This window comes from Triturus cristatus, chromosome 11 (genome assembly GCF_964204655.1).
Source record: "Triturus cristatus chromosome 11, aTriCri1.1, whole genome shotgun sequence".
In the NCBI taxonomy this organism is placed as follows: Eukaryota; Metazoa; Chordata; class Amphibia; order Caudata; family Salamandridae; genus Triturus; species Triturus cristatus.
Genome location: NC_140594.1, coordinates 1,174,841,575 through 1,174,862,800, shown reverse-complemented (window position 1 = coordinate 1,174,862,800; position 21,226 = coordinate 1,174,841,575). Strand labels below are relative to the sequence as shown.

General features: G+C 43.2%; 1 protein-coding gene across 3 annotated transcripts in view; it reads left to right on the top strand.

The window, feature by feature from the left end:
• Positions 1-21,226, top strand: part of TP63 (tumor protein p63) — a 546,450-nt gene that overhangs the window by 49,889 nt on the left and 475,335 nt on the right. For all 3 annotated transcript variants that reach the window (XM_085635888.1, XM_085635887.1, XM_085635889.1), the window contains one exon: positions 17,207-17,338. In XM_085635888.1, coding sequence (XP_085492014.1) covers positions 17,262-17,338 — 77 coding nt within the window. In that variant the 5' untranslated portion in view covers positions 17,207-17,261. Of the gene's footprint in view, positions 1-17,206; positions 17,339-21,226 lie in introns of those variants that run through there.

Genomic DNA, 21,226 nt, shown 5'->3' with positions numbered 1-21,226 from the left:
TTGTCGAGCCCTACCTTTTGTAACCCGTCAACAGCAATGGAAAGCATCAACGCGCAAAAGTCCTTGAAGGAGTGTAGCTGTAACGGGGAGGTTTCAAACAGTTTGTTACTTATTGTTGCCAGCAGTTTATTGATTTTCTTCTTTACTAATCACTTCTGGATACACTTTAAACAAACCATTAACACTAACCGTGATATCAAAATAGGGAGTTAGCTATGACTAATCTCTTGAACAGCTGTACCTCAGTAATATTACTAAGGGTTCCTGGGTCCTGATAACTATGTCAAAGCTATGCAAAAGATAAACATTGTATTTGGTGATTTTTGACACACAAAGGTAACATTTTGCAGTTTTAACCCCTTCGCCGCGGGGAGGAGGGGGGCCGAGCGCGGTGCTCGTGACGAGCCCAGCTAGTCATGAGGCACAGTGGAGCTGTGCTCGTCACGACCCCGCCCACTGATTGATTCTCCCGCACAGGCAGGGGAATCAGTCGCGCGTGGGCGGGCCGCGACCGTTATGACGAGCCCAGCTCATCGTGAGCACAGCTCCACTGTGTCTCAGGACAAGCTGGGCTCGTCATGAGCACCCAAGCAGTTAAGCTTTTCTTTAGGCACGTAATCCTACTGACATTTCGGTGAACCCAGCAGCGCTCACATAAGCTAGTATAGCAAACACGTTTATCACAGAAATAAGTACAGGTAAAATAACAAATTGCAATAAGCGAAACATAAATGATCTTTCTCAATTCCAGCACACTTACAAATCACAGATATAAGATTTATTAGCTTGATTAAGTCAATCCAAGCAACATAAGTTTACAATGCTCAGAGTATTATGTTATAACATAAACGTCTAGACTGCAAACAGCATTTCCCTGTTTGTTCGTAATGAGGTTTGTCATCAAGGATGATGCAGAGGTTTCTAGTGTGGTCTGTGGGGTGGTGTGAGACCTAATTTGGTGGCCACCAGGAGGAGTCCCAAAGGGAGCTCTTGATTCCGAAAATCAGGATCTCCGTTTGTCCGTGTTGAATTTAAGGATATTCTCGCACCTCCAGTTTGCCACGTTGGAAATGCAGATGGTGAAATTGGTCCTGGTGGTGCTGTTTGTGTCGCTGTGGGAGGGGATGAGCTGAGTGACGGAGTAGGAGACCATGTTGTTGCGGTGGACTGTTATGATGCGGGCAAGGGGTGCCATGTACACGTTGAGCAGGGTTGAACCGAGGGAGGAGCCCTGGGGGACTCCACAGACAAGATTTTTGTGCTAGGAGGTGTAAGTGGAGAGTCTGACTCTTGAGTCCAGTTGGAGAGGAAGGAGTGCTTAATTCAGAAATTAAGTTGTCCATATAAATTAAAGTAAAGCAAAAAACAAATTGTAAAGGATTCCTCTCGCAAACTTATGAAAGTGGGATTGATCCTATTTCTTGCGGGTTGTGTTTTGCAAAGAAGATAGATGTTTTTGTGTTGTCATTACCAGAAATATATGACCATGTGATTACTGATGGTGTACCAAGGTGATAGTAACAAACAGTAATGTTATTGCTTAACCCTAACGCATTTAAAATCCTCCATCACTCCTGAAGTTGGACAACAAAACATTATGGTGATTTGTCAACCTTGCAATACATAACAGCATTGGTCTTTCTTGGTCAACCTGGTTTTGTGCTGTGCAACAAAACGTAGAAAATGTCTGTGCTGTGCTCCATTGATTAAACCGTTGGTAACTCGGGGGTAATAACAGATTTATAAAAATGTGGCTATATGTTTTCTCTTCAGATGGAATGAATCTCAATATGAACTTGATATCAAATGTTAGCAACCCTTTACATTTTCAGCATTGCCATGACCACCTTCTCTTGTAATGGGTTGTGTGCACATTACGAATTCGAAGGTCTTACAAAAAGCCAATATTTTGAATGGGGAATCTATCAGATGTTCAAAAACTGAGAGTAAGGCATGATGCATTTGTTTTTGTAAAAGCTATACTCTACAAATTCCTCCCCACCCAGAGAGTTTAACAGTCAGTGCTCGGTCTTCTGTTTCTAGTGGGTTCATGCGGTAGGTATGGTCTTTTGGAACTACAACCAGAAAGGCTTGGGAGAAGTGATTTAATACAACTTACCCTCACAGAACATATTTGTGAAGCCAAAGACGGTTGTAAATGTAAGAACGCTACACGTTGCTGCCTTGAAAGAAACGGCGTCTAGGCAGCAGGAATGCATTGAACTTCAGGCAAATAAGGTTTCGTTGGAGTGGGGAGAACTGAAGTCAACAGGACTTGTTCATTTGATCATGTGGGGATTTGGAAGATAGTGCAGTCTGTTTGATAATGCAAAGGGCTGATTTACAAATGTTTGTGCGCCTTTGTTTAGTTTAGGTGTGAATGTACGCCACTTTTCACATGTAGAACAGCAATCCAGATTGCAAGTGTAAAATGACAATGTGGATTCTGTGAAAGTGAATTATAAATTAAGGTCCATCAGTATGGTTTATTTTATGGCTTTGGGAATTTCTTGGAGGGGCACGTTGCAGATGGAAGTGAAGTGTTACACATTTATACGCTTTAGTGGTCTTCAAATAGCCCTTACAGATACTTGCAGGTAGTGTAGAACCCTGGAAGACATGCAAAGAGACCCGATTAATTATGTGGCCAGGGTGGTAATTTGAAGGGAACACAACTGTATTCACTGTGGATTAAAAGAAGGGTGTTCTTCACTAAGAAAATGATCCTCTCTGGAGTAGAAAGAGTTGGTGAATCTGGTCTGTGAAAAGGGATTTGTCCCAAGTGGATAACATCTGGGTGGATGCCTTATGCAGAACAAATCGGACCTGTAGTAGCTTATGTGGTACTTACTACAGGTATCAACAGTAGCAGAAATGCTCGTCCTGGTACTTCTAATAGTTATTGAATAGGTTGAGGGCTTTTCCGTGATGGTGTTAAATTTATATTATTGATCTGATGGGATAGGTGCACAGTATTCCCAGGTTTTGCATTGCTACGGGGTTATGCAGGTTCAACAAGTGTAAAACAAAAAAAATATAGGCTGGGAACGTGGTGAAACGAAAGGTCTGTGCCTGGGGGTTAGGATTGCCTCCTGTCGCCATTTGTAGATTGGAGAGGGACATGATGAAAAGTATGCTAATTTTTTTTAATAGCTCAAATGAAAAACAACCCTTTACATTTTTAGCACTACCATCGCCTAATGTTTAATGTGTTGTGTGCACATTACGAATTCGAAATTCTTACAAAAAGCTAATATTTTGAATGAGAAATCCATCAAAAAGTGACAGTAAGTAGCAATATATTTGATTATTGCAAAAGCTATACTCCGCTTTACAAATACCTCCCCACCCAGAGACAGCTCACCAGTGGTCGGTTGTCTGCTTCGATGGGTGGGTGCTGTAGGTCTGGTCTTTTGGCACTGTGACAAGATGAAAGACGCAAAGCAAGCTGCAGCGCTGTCCTTTGCTGACGCACGTTACATCCATGAGGCTGAACTATCAGCCGGAGATAGAGGAATGGAGTCCATTGTCATCAGGTGTAAGACCTTGTAATGCAGGTTTTTTACTAGACAGTGTTAATGACGGAAGGATTAATATGAGAAGTGGATGAGCACGGAGGAATGGTGGATAGTTAACGTTTTTGTGGGCTGCTAAATTCCGTGCAATCTTACCAATTGTTGAAACCGACCCAGGGCAGTTTACAGCTGCTTTGGCGCTCAGTATGCATTTGTGAACTGGGCGCAGACACTGCTGCTGGATGCCCTGCTCCATCTGACCCTCCGCACAGCAGGTCCCGGTGGGAGAGTTAGTTGACAGTGGCCCTAGTGCAGTGCTTAATCTGAGCCGGTGGTTTCCGGTGCTCTCCGCCTGAACTTAATTGTCAATACCGACTCTTCTGACAGTCCGCACTGTTTTTATCTCGCTCTCTCTCTTCCCCTCGCTCTACCCCACTCTTTCTCCCTCTTTCCCTCTCCATCTCTCCTTACTGATGCCAGACCCGGTTTCTCTGTCTCCACTAACATGACGAGATAAGATTGGCAATCTAAATTTTAGCCTTTCACTCTGTGCCTCTCTCCCGAGAGATATTTGTAAGCTGCTTACGTTTAGTGATTCCTGCGACAGATTAGTTCCGAGCAGCCACAGTCATGCGTATGATGAAAGCTCCCTTTGTACCCGGTGATAAAAGGGGAATCGGCGGATTACTAGATGCCCTAGCCAGGGCACAAGGCCGCTGGGCTTAGAATGTAATATCACCTGTAAAACAGCGGTGTGTAGCGTAGCCTGTGTGCAGGTGGAACCAAGAAGCCTGAGTGTATATCTTGATGCAAATCTTTTTTCATTACGTGATTTAAAACTGTACCCGAGCCTTTGTTCGCTCGTATGGAAACTCTTCTGCTCAGGTTCAGATCCGTTTGATATGTAAATCTTGGGTTTTAGGCACATGTAGGAAGAGGATGCGGAAGATGACCTCTTTCCCTACTTACCAAACAGATCCCTGCCTTTATTTAGGCCTTCAAAATATCAGTGGTCTGGATACTTCCCCGAAGGGTGATGTTGTTTATCGTAGAAAATCATGCACAAAATGCGGTCACCCACCCCTGCTTTGTTTGGCCTTTTGCTAGACCCTATATTTTTGCCGGCATTAGAGCTCTGTGCAATTTACCCCTGCTAACCAGTAGTAAAGTGCCTGTGGTCCCCCCTTTAAACCTGGTCGAAATGACATATTCCTAACGGGTATATTTAACTTGCCTACAAGTCTCTAGTATGTGACACAAAATGCACCCAGTGCCTGCAAGTTAAATGCCACTATTGGACTGCAGCACTTATCCACTACAGTGGAAGTGTAAAACGTGGCTTCAGGCCTAAATTGTAGCTGAACTGTGACAGTTTGAACACTGGAAGTCGACGTGTCAAAATGACCCCTTTTGACAGCTCAAAACCTTCCTTTTAAATCTGTCTTTCATAAGTAGGCCTTATTGCCCATAAGGCAGGGTGTGTGGTATTTAAAAGTAAGGCATGTAAAAGTGTAATGTTAAAGCAGGGGTGGGTGAGTTTGAGCAACAAGGATTTTCAATATTAAGGAGCTATTCGCAGGTGAATCAATGGCATTTCTCGCCCCTGGATTGGCCCAGTGAGATGATGCTTTCCCTGGAGTAGACTAATCTGGAAGTAGGGACTGTGTCTGGGCCAGGGGTTCTGGCCTGGGCCCGGTCCCGGAATAAATAGGAGCTTCTGGAGGCTGGAATGCTGACCGGGCGGAGGTTAACGCCCCGGAAGTATATCAAGCTTGTGGTCTTCCCTCCGCATCAATCGGCTGACGCCGCGGCAGACCGGGGAAGACCACGGCACAGTGCAGCAATAGCAGAGGCAAGTGGTTAAAGTGCAAATGCTCAATATAAAATGCCACAGAGGCTGAAGTGCAAATGCGCAGTTTAAAACCCCACAATAAAAAGCCCAACCGTTTAAATGTTTAGAACAGTTTTGAAATAGTGGCAAAATCGATAGATGCAGGCAAGCAGCAGTGACTACCATAGCTCTAGAAGCGTCCCGGCAGTATGAATCCGCTGCGCGTGCCCTCCAGTTCGCTCCTAAATAGGAGCTTCTGGAGGCTGGTACGCTGACCGGGCGGAGGTTAACGCCCCATAAGTATGTCAAGCTTGTGGTCTTCCCTCCGCATCAATCGGCTGACGCCGCGGTGGACCGGGGAAGACCACGGCACAGTGCAAGTGAATGGAGCAAGGGGAGCCGAATTCAGAGCAGGGATTCTGGATAGGCAGAAATGGATTCTAAGAAACATGTAATGGGGAAAGCACTACAAAATGCTTAAAACCAGGCAGACCAACTCTCAGGGCAGGCAAGAGGGACACAAAACTGGGAAAGATAAGTAAGCACCTGAAGCAAGAATTTGTAGTATTCAGATAGAACAAGGACATCTAGAATGCAGGACATGTTATCTGTATTACAAACTAGAACAATATTGGATGCATGCAAATAGAACAAGAAACTGTGGCGTACAGGAGAAGAAACCTGCAGTACTAAGAAACACCGGAGCAGGAGCTAAAACATGACGCAACAGGAATAAAGTATTGGGAAGTAATATGTGCTCCATGCAGGAATAAGGACACAGGCATGTAGAAAAGGCAGGTTCATGAAGATTCTCAGCTCTGAGGCTGTTGCAGGAACCCTGAGCTCACAGGAAAGAATACTGGCAGCTCGGAGTTAGAGCCATGAGTTATTAGTAGGGGTGGGCGGAATTTGCAAAATTGACTTTCGCAAATTATCGCGAAATTGCTCAAAATCTCCGCGAGCATGCGGAACTTTTGCAAAGATGCGGAAATTGCTTTTCCCGCGCGTTCGCGATGTGTTTTTGCATGCTCGCTGGGAAATATATCTCAAACTTGCCCATGCAGTCGCTAATGGGCGCGGCCATCTTGCTCGCCATGCTTATTTCCTGTTCCGGGTCGAATGACGCGTTTGCGATCGCAAACTCTCGCGTGATAGCGCGACCGGCTACCAACAATCCAACATCTTGTGGCGCACGCGAACAGATAGAAAAACTCGTCGTCGAACGCAGGGACCCGGTAAGTCGTGAACAAGAAAAATAATTCCGTTTCGCGGCAGATTTTGAAAGTTTTGACATTTTCGCGCGCTCTGCGGAACACGAAAAATGTCAAAACAGGGGCGGCCTTAGGCATGTGCAAGCTGTGCAGCTGCACAGGGCCGCCAAACCCCAGGGGCCGCCACGAGGAATCGGATACAATACATATTCGTGGCAGCCCCTGGCAGGGATTTGGCGGCCCCCTCTTCCGGGGCCCCCTACCTACGCTCCCTGCACAGGGCCACCATGAGCCTAGAGCCGCCCCTGGTAAAAATATTGCAAATTCCGTGAGCGGAACAAAATTTACCGCCCAGGCCTAGTTATTAGCAGTTACTGGGAACTGGAACTCTACTAATAGAATGAAGGCTGTACTGGGACTTGCAAAGGGACAGGCTAAGCAATGCTAAAGGCACAAGAAAGGAAACCGAAACGAAGAATGGAATGTGGATTCATGCGGGGACAGAGGAAAGTCCAGAAAACATATATGTATGGGTTATAGAATCTATAGGGACCGGAATACTGAAAAACAAGAGGGAGAGAAGAGGTAAAGAAAATAGAAGATAGACTCGTCCTCCTCAATATGTCGTAAAAAAAAACCAAAAGTAATCCACCTTGGATAAAGCGAAATGAAGATATCCTTCCAAAGTATTTTATCACTATTTGTGAATTGTATGTTCCCTACTGATTTACAGGGGAGCACAATGGGTTGAAATAACCCTCACCCACCAAAAGGACTCTTGGTGGCATGCTTCGTCACCGGGTTCTTCCCACAGCGTTGCGGGACGGGCGTTCTACAACCAACGAAGACGCGGGAGCACTTCGTAGTGAATATACTATGTGTAATGCAGGAGTGAGAGTGGAAGGGTCAAACGTGTAGATAGTGAAGTATAATACAAAAATACCTGGCTCTGTGGAAAACTAACTTTTAACGTTCCTCCTCGCTGGTATTATTAAAAATGGCGAATGGAGGCACTGTGCTACAATGGGCTACTGCCTCCTCAGTTGACCTGTTTCAAAGCCATCCCCTTGGCTTCTCATCAGAACCCTAGAAGATCCCTATACCACTCTTATGATAAAACAACAATGTGATCTTCTGTTGAATCAAGCAGGAATAGTGCATATAAAATAACATGCACTTAATACTATACCCTGGCAGGTATGTTTTCTTAGATTAGTCTAGAAGGATAGAAAAACATCATTACATTACAATACTTGAGATAATCATTGGATCACATCACCCTATTGGTGGAAATCTGTAAGAGAAGTGATATATTTTTATATTTTTCTCTAACTGCACCGCAATTGCTATGTTAAGTGGATGCTGTGCTGCCCATGAGGACAAACGGAACAATACCAGACGTCACAACACAGAACCTAAAGCACACACACTATTTCGATCAATTCTGCATTATTTTTCCGTCTCTTGGAAATCGGGAGATGTCGTCATGGTCACCTATTACTGGCGTGATGTATGCACGAGGCCACTACAATTGATAATTAGCAGAATGTAACATACACTATTAATACCATGCTATAGCCCCATGAGCTTTTTCACGGGAGTTGCGCCTGTAGTCCCACACTGTTGAAAATGAGAGGTAGTTAATGTAAATTCCTTGATGTCTGACATACGTTTAAGAAAATGCTCAGAAAATTGCTCGTTTCGGGGGGGGGGGGGGGCGTACTCACTTTGTCAAGGCTGCTCACTCGCTCTGGATACTACCTCACTGTGGCTCCGATGAACGAGGGGTCCGCGTCGGGAGCCCGTTTAAGTATGGTATTCTTCCATGTTTGCGCGCGTAAAGTAATTTTTTTTAAAAAGGGCTAGAATGGGAAAACTTTCAAGTTAAAAAGAACTACTTCCATTCTATCTCAGCTCGTACCCCCGTTGGAATGGCTAATGAAAATGTAACCAAAAGGAAATAGCAGAGCGGAGGTGCAGAGGTCAATAGTGTGTACAGCAGCTGACTAGAACTCTGTTTCTTATTTTATTTTACCGATTTGGTTGTGTATGTGAAAAGATGCAAGATAACCGAGTGATCCTTAGCACTGTTGTATCAACGTTTGGTGTGTTTGTATCTATGCGATCATGGTCAACAAAGTGTGCATTCAATCGAGTCCGACTGATGATCGCACTCGAGGTGAGCCAAAGACCTCATTTACCACCCTGCCACGCCCTGATAGTTATTATAAACACAGAGTAATTTACGATGTATAGAGATTTGGTCAAGGACCCGACGATGAAGCATGCCACCAAGGGTCCTTTTGGTGGGACAGGGTTATTTTAACAACACATTGTCCTCTCCTATACATCAGTATGAGAACACACAATTCACAAATAGTGATAAAATACTTTGGAAGGATATCTTCATTTAGCTTTTTCCAAGGTACATACAAGGCTCCACGTCCAGGATATGATCGTTGCAAGTAATGTGGAATTCAGGACCTGAGTGATATGGTCAAGATGAGCAGTGTATCGGTGTTCTATGGTAAACCCGGGCGAAGGCAGGATCCCACAGGGTCCCCAGGAGCCATCACCTGATGGTAAAAATCTGACAGTGCACGGAGAGCTTTCCCACGGCCATGACCAAGAAGGAAGGCAACCCCTCTCCTTTCTGCCTATTTTGCTGCTCCATCTATATTGTGTTTCTGCAACTGAGTCCATCATTGCAGACTTGTGGTGCCAAAAAGCCTCTACCGCTCATCGGAAAGTATTGATGGCTCAACACCTTTCCATCACGTAGAACTCCCTAGATTAGTGTCTGCCAATTGAACACACTTCTGTACCAAGATTTCATTATTGCTTGAGGAAACGCCACTTTTTGTGCTCCATTTACAGGATCCAGTATTTGCTTTGTGGTTCTGCTGCAATCATGGGTTTCTTACCAGCTCTTTGACTGGGGTGCCAGGAGAGTTGTGTGTGGTCCGAAACTGCTGTTGCATCCTTGGGTAAGAGATCATCCTTACCCACATCTGTAGCTAGTGACTCACACAGTATGTATTTGTGTTATTTGTATAGCATAAACCAAGCCACATGGGGAGAGAGGGCTTTACAAACTAGATGTCTAAAGCTGCTGTTCTATTGTCTTCCTTAAACTACATGACACAGTCTCTGTGAGCACTTGACCATTGTAATTTTTTTACCATGACCAGTATATCCCAAGATGTAGTTGTTTTAAGGTTTTGGGCTAGCACACAACTCTCTGGGGTTATAAAAAATATTCGACCTTTACTGTCACTTTCTTCCATTGGAGTAAGAGTAGTTCAGATACATTGGGGCATCTTAAACATGGAACATGCATCGTTAGGAGGTGAAGATGTGATGCAACAAACAGTAGCAAGTTCCCTAGGGTACTCCATAAGCTCACTTGTTAAATTATTTCTCTGAAGAGCTGGCCATGGTGGTCAACCTCCATAGTGCGACTATACTATTGTTTCCTGTGTAGAGGGTGGTGGTGGTGGTCAGGTCAGTGTTTTTAGAACTGTTATGTAAACAGTAATGAAACTGATCAGTACAGTGACCGCAAACATTAGATTTAACATGCAAATAAAGATATTTTTTATTTTGACTAAATATTATTGGGTTTTGTTAACCCTTTGAAAAAGATCTAAGCTGGCATCTGGAAATTGTTTATAAAATAAGTAATGTAAGAAAATTGATTATTTGTTGCGGAGAGTGAGGGACCATCTCAGATGATAATAATCACACTAAAGTCGCACAAAAAAGACTGTGCTTAACCTTCTGGTAGCCTGCCACAAAGCAGTCATTCTTAACTTCGAGGCAAGGGCCAACCGTGGTTATCGGGTCTCACTAGACCGGATCAAAGTCAAGAGTTAAGGCTGAATGCAATTGAGTGCAGGTCGCATAACGGGATCCGGTTCTTCCAGGTGAAAAGTTTACCTTCGGACTTAGAAACTTTTATGGAGCAAAAGTGGTTGTCAGAGGGGCAAGCTGCATTTGAAACAGGGCTCGATAACCGCTGGTTGCTAAAGCCCTTGGTCCTGGTGTGGTTGTCAACTATGGCAGAAAAGCTATGAGCAGGCGAAGTGGGGAGTCTGTGGCAAGGTAGGCCTCGACGCATATTTACTTCAGCTCAGTGTGTCTGTGTGTGTCTCAGTGAAGCCTTTTGCACTCGGATTTAGAACCTTTTCTGGAAGTCCAATCTCCTTCAGTTGGGCGGACCAGCAAGATAACGGCTGATGCTTCAACGGCAATCCCTGTTTCCATCAGTTCCCCAGCCAGAAAGTTGGCAAAACGTTTTAAAGTCCAATTATTTACAGTTTGGCGAACAGGAGGAGTATGTTGTAAAATCAGCCAAGGGTCCAGGACCTCAAGCAACCACTTGCATGGTTAGTACTCAGTCCAGCAGATGCCAGCATCAGGCTCCATGGCATGGCTAGTTGGAGCTTGTCAGCTTGGCAGTTGCAAGAAGAGAGGTCTCTGGAAGCTTGTTGTATTCATGTAGCTAAAACAGGAGGACAGCCAAATGAGACGTGGAGCCACGTCTGGGGTCCTGGGTTCAAGACCAGAAGTTGCAGTCTTCCTCAGGTTCTTCAGACAGTAGGGCAGTCTTTTGTCTGTTTTTTCACGGATCTAGGAGTGTTCTGACTAGAAATGTGTTAGGTCCATTTTTGTTCCCCATGCCAGGCTGGGCGTGCAGGATAAGCTTTTGTCCACACCCTAAACCTAATCAGTTCCTCCACCCCATGGGATTTGGTGCCAGCCTTACTAGAGAAACACAAGGGAGGCAGGCCTAGATGTGACCTTCATCTTCCAGAGACAAGTCAAGCATGCTTTAAAGTTCAGAAAGGGGCCCTCAGGCCATCCTGTCAAGGAAAGAGTCCCACTGCCAGGGCCCTTTTTCCACTGTCTAGGAACAATACGCATCTCACCACAGGGGAGCTATCAGGAGTCAGTTGACAGCAAAGCACTGGCAGGAGAGCCCTTTGGGTTTAGGCAGAAAAATGACAACTTTGTAAAAATGTAATTTCCTAAATAAAAAGATAACTAGCATTATCAAAGCCAATAGGTCTCGTTAATTGTAGAGCTATAGGCGTTTCCAGTGTTATTGCCAATGCTAATGGCACATCATCGCAGCCATGCGCACTCCGTGCCAGGGGAGGCCTGCCCTCCATGCAGCATCACCAGTGAAGCGTGCATTGTCCCATCACCTCTTAGGGGGCCAGAGCACTGAAAGCAACGCAACAGAACCACATCGACCTAGAGAGGCGACATCCCAGCAGTTCTCCGCTTCCAAATGGCATCATGTAATAACAATATAATAGTGTTAAATACATTAGTTGGCATAATGTAAGCAGTTGTTTTGTTATTGTGGTCTCGCTGCAAGCATGGAAACATTTATATTTCCTACTGAGTTTGTTTGTTTTTACTATATATTTCTTGTTCTGTCATATGAAGGAGATTAACAAAAGGTATATAAAGGAAATGTATGTTGGTAAATATAATGTAGTCACTGTTTCCATGCGATGATCCGCCTTTAATTTGATAGCTGTGACAATTGAAAATCAAGCACACATGCAAAGTAAAATAATACGTCAAGGGGAGATGTAACTATAAACTCACTTCTATGTATTTCATAGAGGCTTTATTTGAGTACATGTATGAAACATGAAACCGCTGTAAAGCCTATTTTTTTTTTTTTTAACTTTTTATTTAGAAAACACCGACATCAAGGCATAGTATCACAGCATTACAGCATAGGCAGATGTAAGCACAAGGATTTATCAATACAAAGTGTAGTGACATTTGTCGAAGTCACGGAGAGGGGGAGATATCTACATCAGGAAGTCTGGGGGGGGAGTACATATTTCGCCTCTATATAAATTCCAGGGGGCCCAAATCTTGGACCATTTCTGGGGGAAGCCCCTCGCAATGAATACTGATTTTTCTCGTTGCATACACCAGTCCAGGTCCTTTTTCCAGTCCGTTATTGTAGGTGTCTTGGATGCCCCCCAGAGCTGGGCGATATTTCTCTTTGCAATCATGCAAGCAAGTGTAACCCATTGTACTGCATAGGCATTGAGATCTGTGGGTTCCCAGATATTTAGGAGGCATCTAGGAGCCTCCGGTCGGATTTCAATCTCTAGGGTGTCACTAATGATTGAGTGTATCTGGTTAAAGCCTATTTTTAAGCGAGTATTTTAAAAGTAAATCATAATTAAAAGTAATGTTGCACTGGCAAATCATTGCGTTTTATTTCTACCCTGATTTGCTGCTGAAACATTTTTAATTGTGAATGCGCCTAAAACAGTCATTAAATCGCGCTTCTATCACTACAATGGAAAGAGTTTATTTAGGTATGTTTTTACAAAGAAAATTATGTGCATAAGTCTTCGTTTAAGCGTATGTTTTGCTATTAAATCAGATGCACTCAGAATTAAAAGTAATGTTGCAGTGGCAAATCCAAATAAAAAATAAACGCAGTATGTTGAAAGTATTTAAGTTTTATTTGCCGGTGCAACATTACATTTAATTATGAATTCATGTAAATTACTTTAGCAACATGCACTTAAAGGCTTTGCATCGCTTTATTTTGTTTGTAAACACGTTTCCAAATAATGGTATTAAATTGAAGTATGGTTTAGCCACGTATTTTGAAAGCCAACTACAGGCATGCAGAATTACAAGTACATGCTGAGCCTGAGTGTTGACGTACACTAATGATGTGTAAAATAGCTAAACAGGTGCCCTCAGAAAAACGCGTCTGGTATTTGATCTTAGTTTCTGAATGTACAGCAAATGTGACGAGATAAGAACAAAATTGACAGGCCTGTTTTCAGAAAAGCTTGGCGCAGCAATTGAAAACTTGAGCGCTTGTGTTAAGTGCTCTTTAACAAAGAGTAAATTAGTTCCTGAAACTCACCCTAAATTGGTAGCAGTTGAGGGATGGTGTAATTGGTCCATGCTCTCTGGGAGGGCTAAACACAAGAAGGTGCATGATAAATGCATGCCGTGGAAAAATGGGGAGAAAGATTGACAACAATGAAGAAGACAGCAAATGGGAAGCCTACGGGCAGGCTGAAGCTCACAAAGTATATACCCCATGTCTCCTCGAAACAGTGCATGCACTGTTTTAGCCGAGACTTATAAATGGACTTGGCCATTAAGTTGAATGTTAAATTACTATTAAAACGTCTTCTGAACTACTTTTCTTGCTGCTGCTCAACTGATTTTAGCACTTATCAAAAGTAATAGTGTAAATCAGTGTTGAACAACGGTAATATCCGCCTCGTCACAGTGAAAAAAAAGACTGTGATTTTTCACTTCCAAGACATGGAAAAAATAAGTTAAACATGTCCTTTTTAGAGACCAGGCACCCTGCTCACTGGGCATTTAGGCCTACTTTAGGGATGATTTATAAGCAGGGCCACTGGAATTATGCGGCAAGAGCAGGCCAAATTATGCCTCAGGGTCGAATAAATTATTCTGCAAGGAAAGGCAAATTATACAGCATAATGCGGCACATTTTGTAATACTATTAATTCATTATGTCACCATTTGATAAACTTGGTAACACTTAGTGGGCATTGGTTACACCTCATTAATACCAGTTTAACATCCAACTATAGCAGTAAGCAACAGAAAGGAGACTGGTCCATCTTTGCAAAGGTCCTTCCACTGTGCGGCAACATGTGTCTTTGCATTTTTAGTACCTTTTGAACTAGAAAAAAATTGTTTTTTGTTAAAATCTGCAAATTATGAGGCAGATGATGGATTATGTGGCAAATGCACCGAATATATAATCATGCAAAAATCACTGCAGCAATTCAATTGCATAATTCCAGTGACACTTCTTGTAAGTATAAAAAAAGGGAGATTTAGGCCTGGCAATAGGTTAGTTTTGCCAGGTTAAAATGGTAGTTAAAACTGCACACCCAGACTGCAATGGCAGGCCTGAAGGCATGTTTTGCAATGCTATTATAGTGGGTGGCACAAGGAGTGCTGCAGTCTACTACTAGTAATTAATTTACAGGCCTGGGGTACATGTTCTACCAAATACCACTGACATATATGTAAATTAAAGTGCACAGAGCCCTTGGCCAACAAAAATGGGTTCAGCAAAAAACAATCTGGGAGAGTGCCACACAAGATAATTTCCAACAAATAACGTATAGAATAATAACATAGGTTGTTAATCATGAATAAATAGGATTTTATTTTTACTTGGTTGTTTGAGGGCTATCAAATAAATTAGAGCGAATCCAGAGTTGTTTAAGATGTTGTCCAAAATCCCTTCTTACCCATTCATAATTTTGTTATGCATCTCCCCCCCCCCCCTCCCCTCCACCTTCATATAGCGAGGTGACATAGATGCCTAGCACCCTCAGTCTAAATATTGTTCCAGCACCACTGAAGACCCCATCTCCCTTCTGTCCCGAGATCCAGTAGAGGCGTAGAATGCGGGTGAACTTACCAGCCGCCATTTTGCTGTGTCACTGAAGTCTGCACAGGCCTGGGCTAGGTGCCTGAACACCGGGGAAGCAATTTATTTCCCCACTGTGTTGTATAAAAGTGAACAACTGGATTTCAGGTCGTACATCAGAAATGCAAATCAAATAATCCTAAATGAAAGTAAATTCTATTTATGAGAGTGATGTACTAACAAGGCTGTTTTTAACCTTCACATCATATCCTGTAGGGTTGGTCTTGACTGGAGTTTTGCGTTCACTGCTTTGGCTACAGGCCTGGTAAATAGCCTCCTGATCAGTCAAGACACACTTACTGTCTCGCCTTCAATTCTGCTATGTGTTCGCTACAACTTGATGGGCCTGACAGGGTAGTCAGTGACCTTATCCATGTAAATGGTAATGCTCTTCGCTGATAGTAATTGCAGCACATGGTTTAAACGGAAGATAACTTATCGTGTCAATTGTTTTGGCTGTCAGCATGCCACAAGATCCCTCACAGCCCTGCATTACTTGTTGGCATAGGCTAGTGCTCTGTGATTATCACAAAAGTGGACTAAATTTCTGCCTTATGATTTTTGCATCTGTCTTCCGCCCTTACACTTGTTGGCATTGCAAGACCTAGTGTCATATCTCTTGCTTCACCTATTAAAATTATACATACTTGTTTCTTTATTGACTAGTTGGTAATCATGACGCCCTGTCTATTTTTTATTTTTTTATTTAATGCGTTTTTATATAGCGCGGACTTTACCCGAAGGTGTCAAAGCGCTTCACAATAGGAACAGTGATGATACATGAGGAGCAAGTTACAAAAGCAAACGTTACTTTACATGAGGCAGTAGTGACACTTGTGCAAGTATCAAGAGCAAACAGATTACAAGAGGTAGCAAACGATACGTTACAAAAGGAAAAAGTGGCATGTGTGCAGGTTACAAAAGCATACAAAGTACATGAAAAGGTAAACTGCAATAAATGGCAGACACTCAAAACACTTTAAACAAACGTTGCGTTACATGAGGCAATAGTGGCAACTGTGCATGTATCAAAAGCAAACCAAATACAAGAGGTAGCAAATGATACGTTACAAAAGGAAAGGTGACCTGTGCATGTTACAAAAGAGTAAAAAGTACAAGTCGAAGGTATAATACTGCATAAAATGGCAGACACTCAAAACATAAGAACACACTGGGAAGGCACTTCTATAGGCATGGAGAAAAGAATTTCCTATAGTGGAAGGACTTCCAAATTTAATTCACGCCCTCTATTTTCTGAAGGAAGTGTCTTTGAAGGAGGAGAGCTTTGAGGTCAGTTTTGAAGGCCTGGGAAGAGGTGGTGGTCCGGAGCTGAGGCGGAATTGAGTTCCAGATTCTCACCGCGTTGCCTGAAAAGGATTGGGCCATCGATCTTTTCTTCTTGAAAGTGGGAGGTTCAAGCAATAGATTTTCTGCATTGCGTGATGGTCTGGAGCCTCCAGAGAGTTTGTTTATTCGCCAGGTAGTGAGGGAAGGAGGAGTGCAAGGCTTTGTGGGTGATACAGGCAGTCTTGTAGATAGATCTTGCCTCGATGGGAAGCCAACGGAGGGTGGATAAAATGGGTGTGATGTGGTCGCTTCTTTTGGCCCCATATATGAAACGAGCTGTTGAATGGAGAACAGACTTCAGGGGGGACAGGTGGGATTTCCTTCCCCCAGAAACACAATTGTTTGCGTTTCTGGGGGAAGGATCTAAGAGTACATATGTATGTTGGGAATTCCAGTGTGCATTGTTGCTCGTTTGGCATCCTGATTTTTAGCCAATCTGCCCAGATCTCCTAGTTCACTGGGTGCAATTTAGGGTTGAGGAGGCCTGTATCAACGCTAAATGTTCTAGATAGCCAACCAAGTTAAATATGCATTTATAGCACTTGAGTCACTCATTTGCATAGCCAGTGATTATCCTGAAAATCTGCCTTGGACTAAAGCCCTGTAAGTATTTTGGACGTGCTTTAACTGGTTGTTGACTTTGAAAGAGCTGCTGGTGACTTATAATACGTACACACTCACGTATGTATGTGTGTGATGGTGTTTAAAGGAAATACTATTCTTGCAGTAATCGAATATTTCGTGCAAGATTCTAAGTAGCTATTGAGGCACTTAATGGGTATTGAGTCAGTATGATATGTGCCCCTTTGTTTGTCTTCAGAGGCGTAGAGATTCCTGCTAATTTCTCGTGGCGAGAGAAGTTTTGTCATTCCACCATGTCTCAGAACTCCCAGGAGGGTGATCTCCGGAATCCAGACTTCTTACAACGTCTCTGGGAAATCTTGGAGCAGCAGTAAGTATCTGTGTACAGTTCATGTTAAATGTCGCTGCTAGAAATATATTAAAGAAGGAAGTGGTGACAGTCTATAAATTTAAGGAGGCATGCTATTTTAATTTAATATTTATAATGCTGGCCATTTCTTACAGTCTTCTGCATTCTACATTTATCAGCTGTTGGACTTCAGTCTAACTTTAGTAATTTTGAGGAGCATTAAGCTTTTTGTTAGGTGTCTTCTCTAACTCTCGGAGGTGCTGGGCAGTCCTTGTGAGAAGTGTGGCTTCTACTGCATAGATCAGTGAAATGTCAAGAACTACTACTAGAGCTTCGACTTTGGGTGTGGCGAAGTTGAACAGTCAAATGTTACTCTTGTAGGTTGATGTGGGTTTGTAAACTTCTATGGGAGGAAAAAGAAGAGGAATTTTATTTACTGAAAGCTTTGGTGGTTTATTAAAATCTGGAGACCTATACTGTAACCCAACCCAGCACGGTTTATTTGCACGTTAGATAGGCACCAATGCTGACAATTTGAGTTCTGAATCTTCAGTTCAGAGTCGTTGCTCTAGTTGCAAAGCTGGTGTGGCTGCAGTTAGTTGCGTGAAGTTGTGCCTGACACTCTTGGTCACGAGTGAATGGATGCGACTAGAAACATTTCTGGTGAACTGCTGTGCATATGCTGGCTAGGACTTCTGAGCTAAATGGACGTGCAGGTATGTAAAATATAGGAGCCACACCCAATCTGAAGTAACTGTCAACCCATACCTTAGCAGAACCGAACTACAGTTGAAGGGCAATCTTTCTCCAGATGGATGGCCAGAATATTCAGTCTCCAGGGATTGATGTCTGCATGACAGTCTTTGTGGTCATTTGTGTTTGGTAGGCCTCAGCCACAATGACAGAGCAGTGCCTCTGAATGACCTACACACCGACAGAGACTGGTGCAAAGGTTGCAGGGGAGGAAGATTGCCTCGTGGACCCACTGTAAAGAAAGGTGTTCGACCCCAAGGCTTCAGTTGTTTATCAGTCTCATTGTTGTTAAAGGCAGCACAAAGGTTCTTGCACAAAGTGATGTGAAGAACTGTGCTGAGAGGTAATCTTTGCACCTGTGACCCCCTTTTTGTTCCAAGCACCTGCAGCATGAATTCTGTTTTGGATTGAATGCCTCTCATTGGTGGTAGCAGGTCCTCTGGGAGGGTGCCAAAGCGCTCGGGGTTCATTTTAACCATGTTATATTGGTCCTGAGTGATATAGCAAGAGAAATTAAAAAAATAAATAAATCAGGATCTCGATGTGAGGCGAGGACATTTTGGTAAACCACCGTATCAGACCTGAAGAGCATTTGAAGGCTGGCAATATTGCACAGTGTAAGCGTAAGCATATATGTATAGATATGGCGTTTTCAGAATCTCTTTTAAAGGTTTGGGATTATGGAAGATAATTAACCTTAAATTTACAGCATCGTTTCACAGGAAACCATAGGCCGCATATATAATTCTCTCAGCAATCCAGCATCACTCCATATTTGCGCATTTGCATTTTCTGTGGGTCGTCTGGCTGCTGAAAACGTGGTGATATCTCAATGTACAGCAACACAATGTTTTTCGTATTTTGATGGGACACCCTGTACACATGTCCCAACAGCAAAGTTTGGCAGTTAGCTTAATGGAGCTCCCACAATCCGAGTCAATGGATATCTCACTTTGCTACCTATAGTCTGGGGCACTGACATAAAGTGTAGAAAATAAACTTCGGATTAGGTTACTTTCCCTTGGGGATGTCATTTTATTTTACCAAATTCCATTAGTTGTATCTGAGTGTAATATACAGTACAGATAATTTTTAGCTCTAATAGTCTGAAGCCTGACCGAATTCTCAAGCATTTTTCAAAACAAAAAAGTTTCCGTTCATCTCTGGTTGACTGAGGAAGTTCGTTCCAGAGGAAGTCTCCTGGTATTCTTAAAGACTTGACACCCTAACAGGCACAGTTATAGCTGGGACATCAAGAGCCTTCACCAAATCAGTTCAAATTTTCCAGTATTGGATCTTTCATATATTCACATGCTTGAATCCTCCCCGTCGTCTGAGTGGGAGTCCCACAATATAATTATAAAAGCAATAAATACCATAGCCTACAATGCAATGAACAGTCACTACAATAGCCTATCTACATTTGTGAAAAGAGCCCAACTCAAGCAATAACCAATCAGGCAACAGCACCATGTAGAACACTCCCAAGAGAGGCCGAGTTCCTCAGATTTCCTACTGCATGTCGTGTGACAGTGAGTTTTCCTTAGCTCTGCTCAATGTTTCCTTCATATTTCTGATAAATATATTCTCCAGTATCCTGCTACCAAGTCGATTCTTCTAAGAAAGGACTCTTCAGATTGTTTGTGTTTTGCGGTAAGAAGATCACCCATAAAGACTGTATATACTGCTTGTGTCCTCGGCATAAAATTAAGGACTGCAAAATTGGTAGAACCTTTTCAACCAAATCCCTAAAAGACAGAAAGAGGTAGGTTGCTGATTTGGTTACAGGGGAGACTAAACAATAAATCCGATGTCTCTGAGGATAGCAATACCTCACACCTCTCTCGAAAAACATAAAAGGAGGGAGAGATCACAGGAATCTCTTAAAGGCCATACAAAGCTTTTAAGACGTCTTGTCGTGGCTCTGCTAGCTCCTCACAAAAATCAAAGTGTTTATTTCCTACAGAAGAAAATTCAGATCTTTCAATTCCATTGGCCTTAAACATGGAAAATCCTCTTTAGAATCCTCAATAGTGAAGATTCAGATCACTAAAAAATTCCTCGTCGTCAGTAGCGTCCTCGCTGTGACAGTCGATGCAAAAGTCACTATCGGGGGTATTTCCCCTCCATTGTCTTTTATGTGCTTATCGTTGAAAAAGCACAATCAACAAGAGTTACAGATTCTACAAAGCCTGCGCTATCAACGGCAGCTGCACCGACAATACGGTTTCTGTCAATGAAGGTACCTTCACTGCCTACGAGCTTCAATTAGACTACCCCTACGCCGTCGATGACCACTCCCTCGTCGACAACCACCACTACAGCTACAGCTATATGTGCATTGATAGAGACAACCTCATCGTCTGTTCCATCATGTCGGTGGCGGCGGCAAAATCACTGCCACCGTCTGTGAAACTGACAACACCAACTTCACCCAAGACTAAAAAGACCTTCAACATTACCATTTACTCCTCTTTATCCGTTGTCTGTTCTCGTTGATGGAGGCGTTTTCTTCAAAATCCCTCAATAGTTTCAACTTTGCCTCCTACTACTTTCTTAGAGGAGTTGGATGATGGTCTGGTTGGCCCTGCACGTAGTCCATCACAACGTCACGTAAAATATCAAGATGATGATGAATATGAGGATTATTATCCACAGTTGTTTCATCACCAGCATAGTTCTGCCAAAACCTACAATATATGGAGCATACTCATGAGCCCATGGTTCACCTTCCTGTAGCATTGGTGCAGGACTTACGAGCCGTGTTGCAAGATTAACGCACTAGTTTCCCTTCACATGCGGGAGAACCTCCACTGATATCTCCACCGCTTATGCCTCCTCCCACACCTAGAATGATGCTGAGAATTGACTTTGTGCCTCCACAACAGGATGCATCTTCTGATGAAGAGGTGGAGGAGCACTAGACCGGCTGGCTGGCAATGAGTGGAAAGAATACATCATTTTCACACCAGCTTCTTCAACTCCTCAATCGACGAACTCTCCGCCGGAAGACATAGGTGGTTTCCACGCTTTAATTGAAAGAGCTGCTACTGTGTTTCAGCTGCTGATGACAGTCGAGCAGTCTGACTGCTTCTTTATAATTTAAAAGATCAATCATGAAAGAGTAAAGGCAATCCCTATAATTGATCATATTTG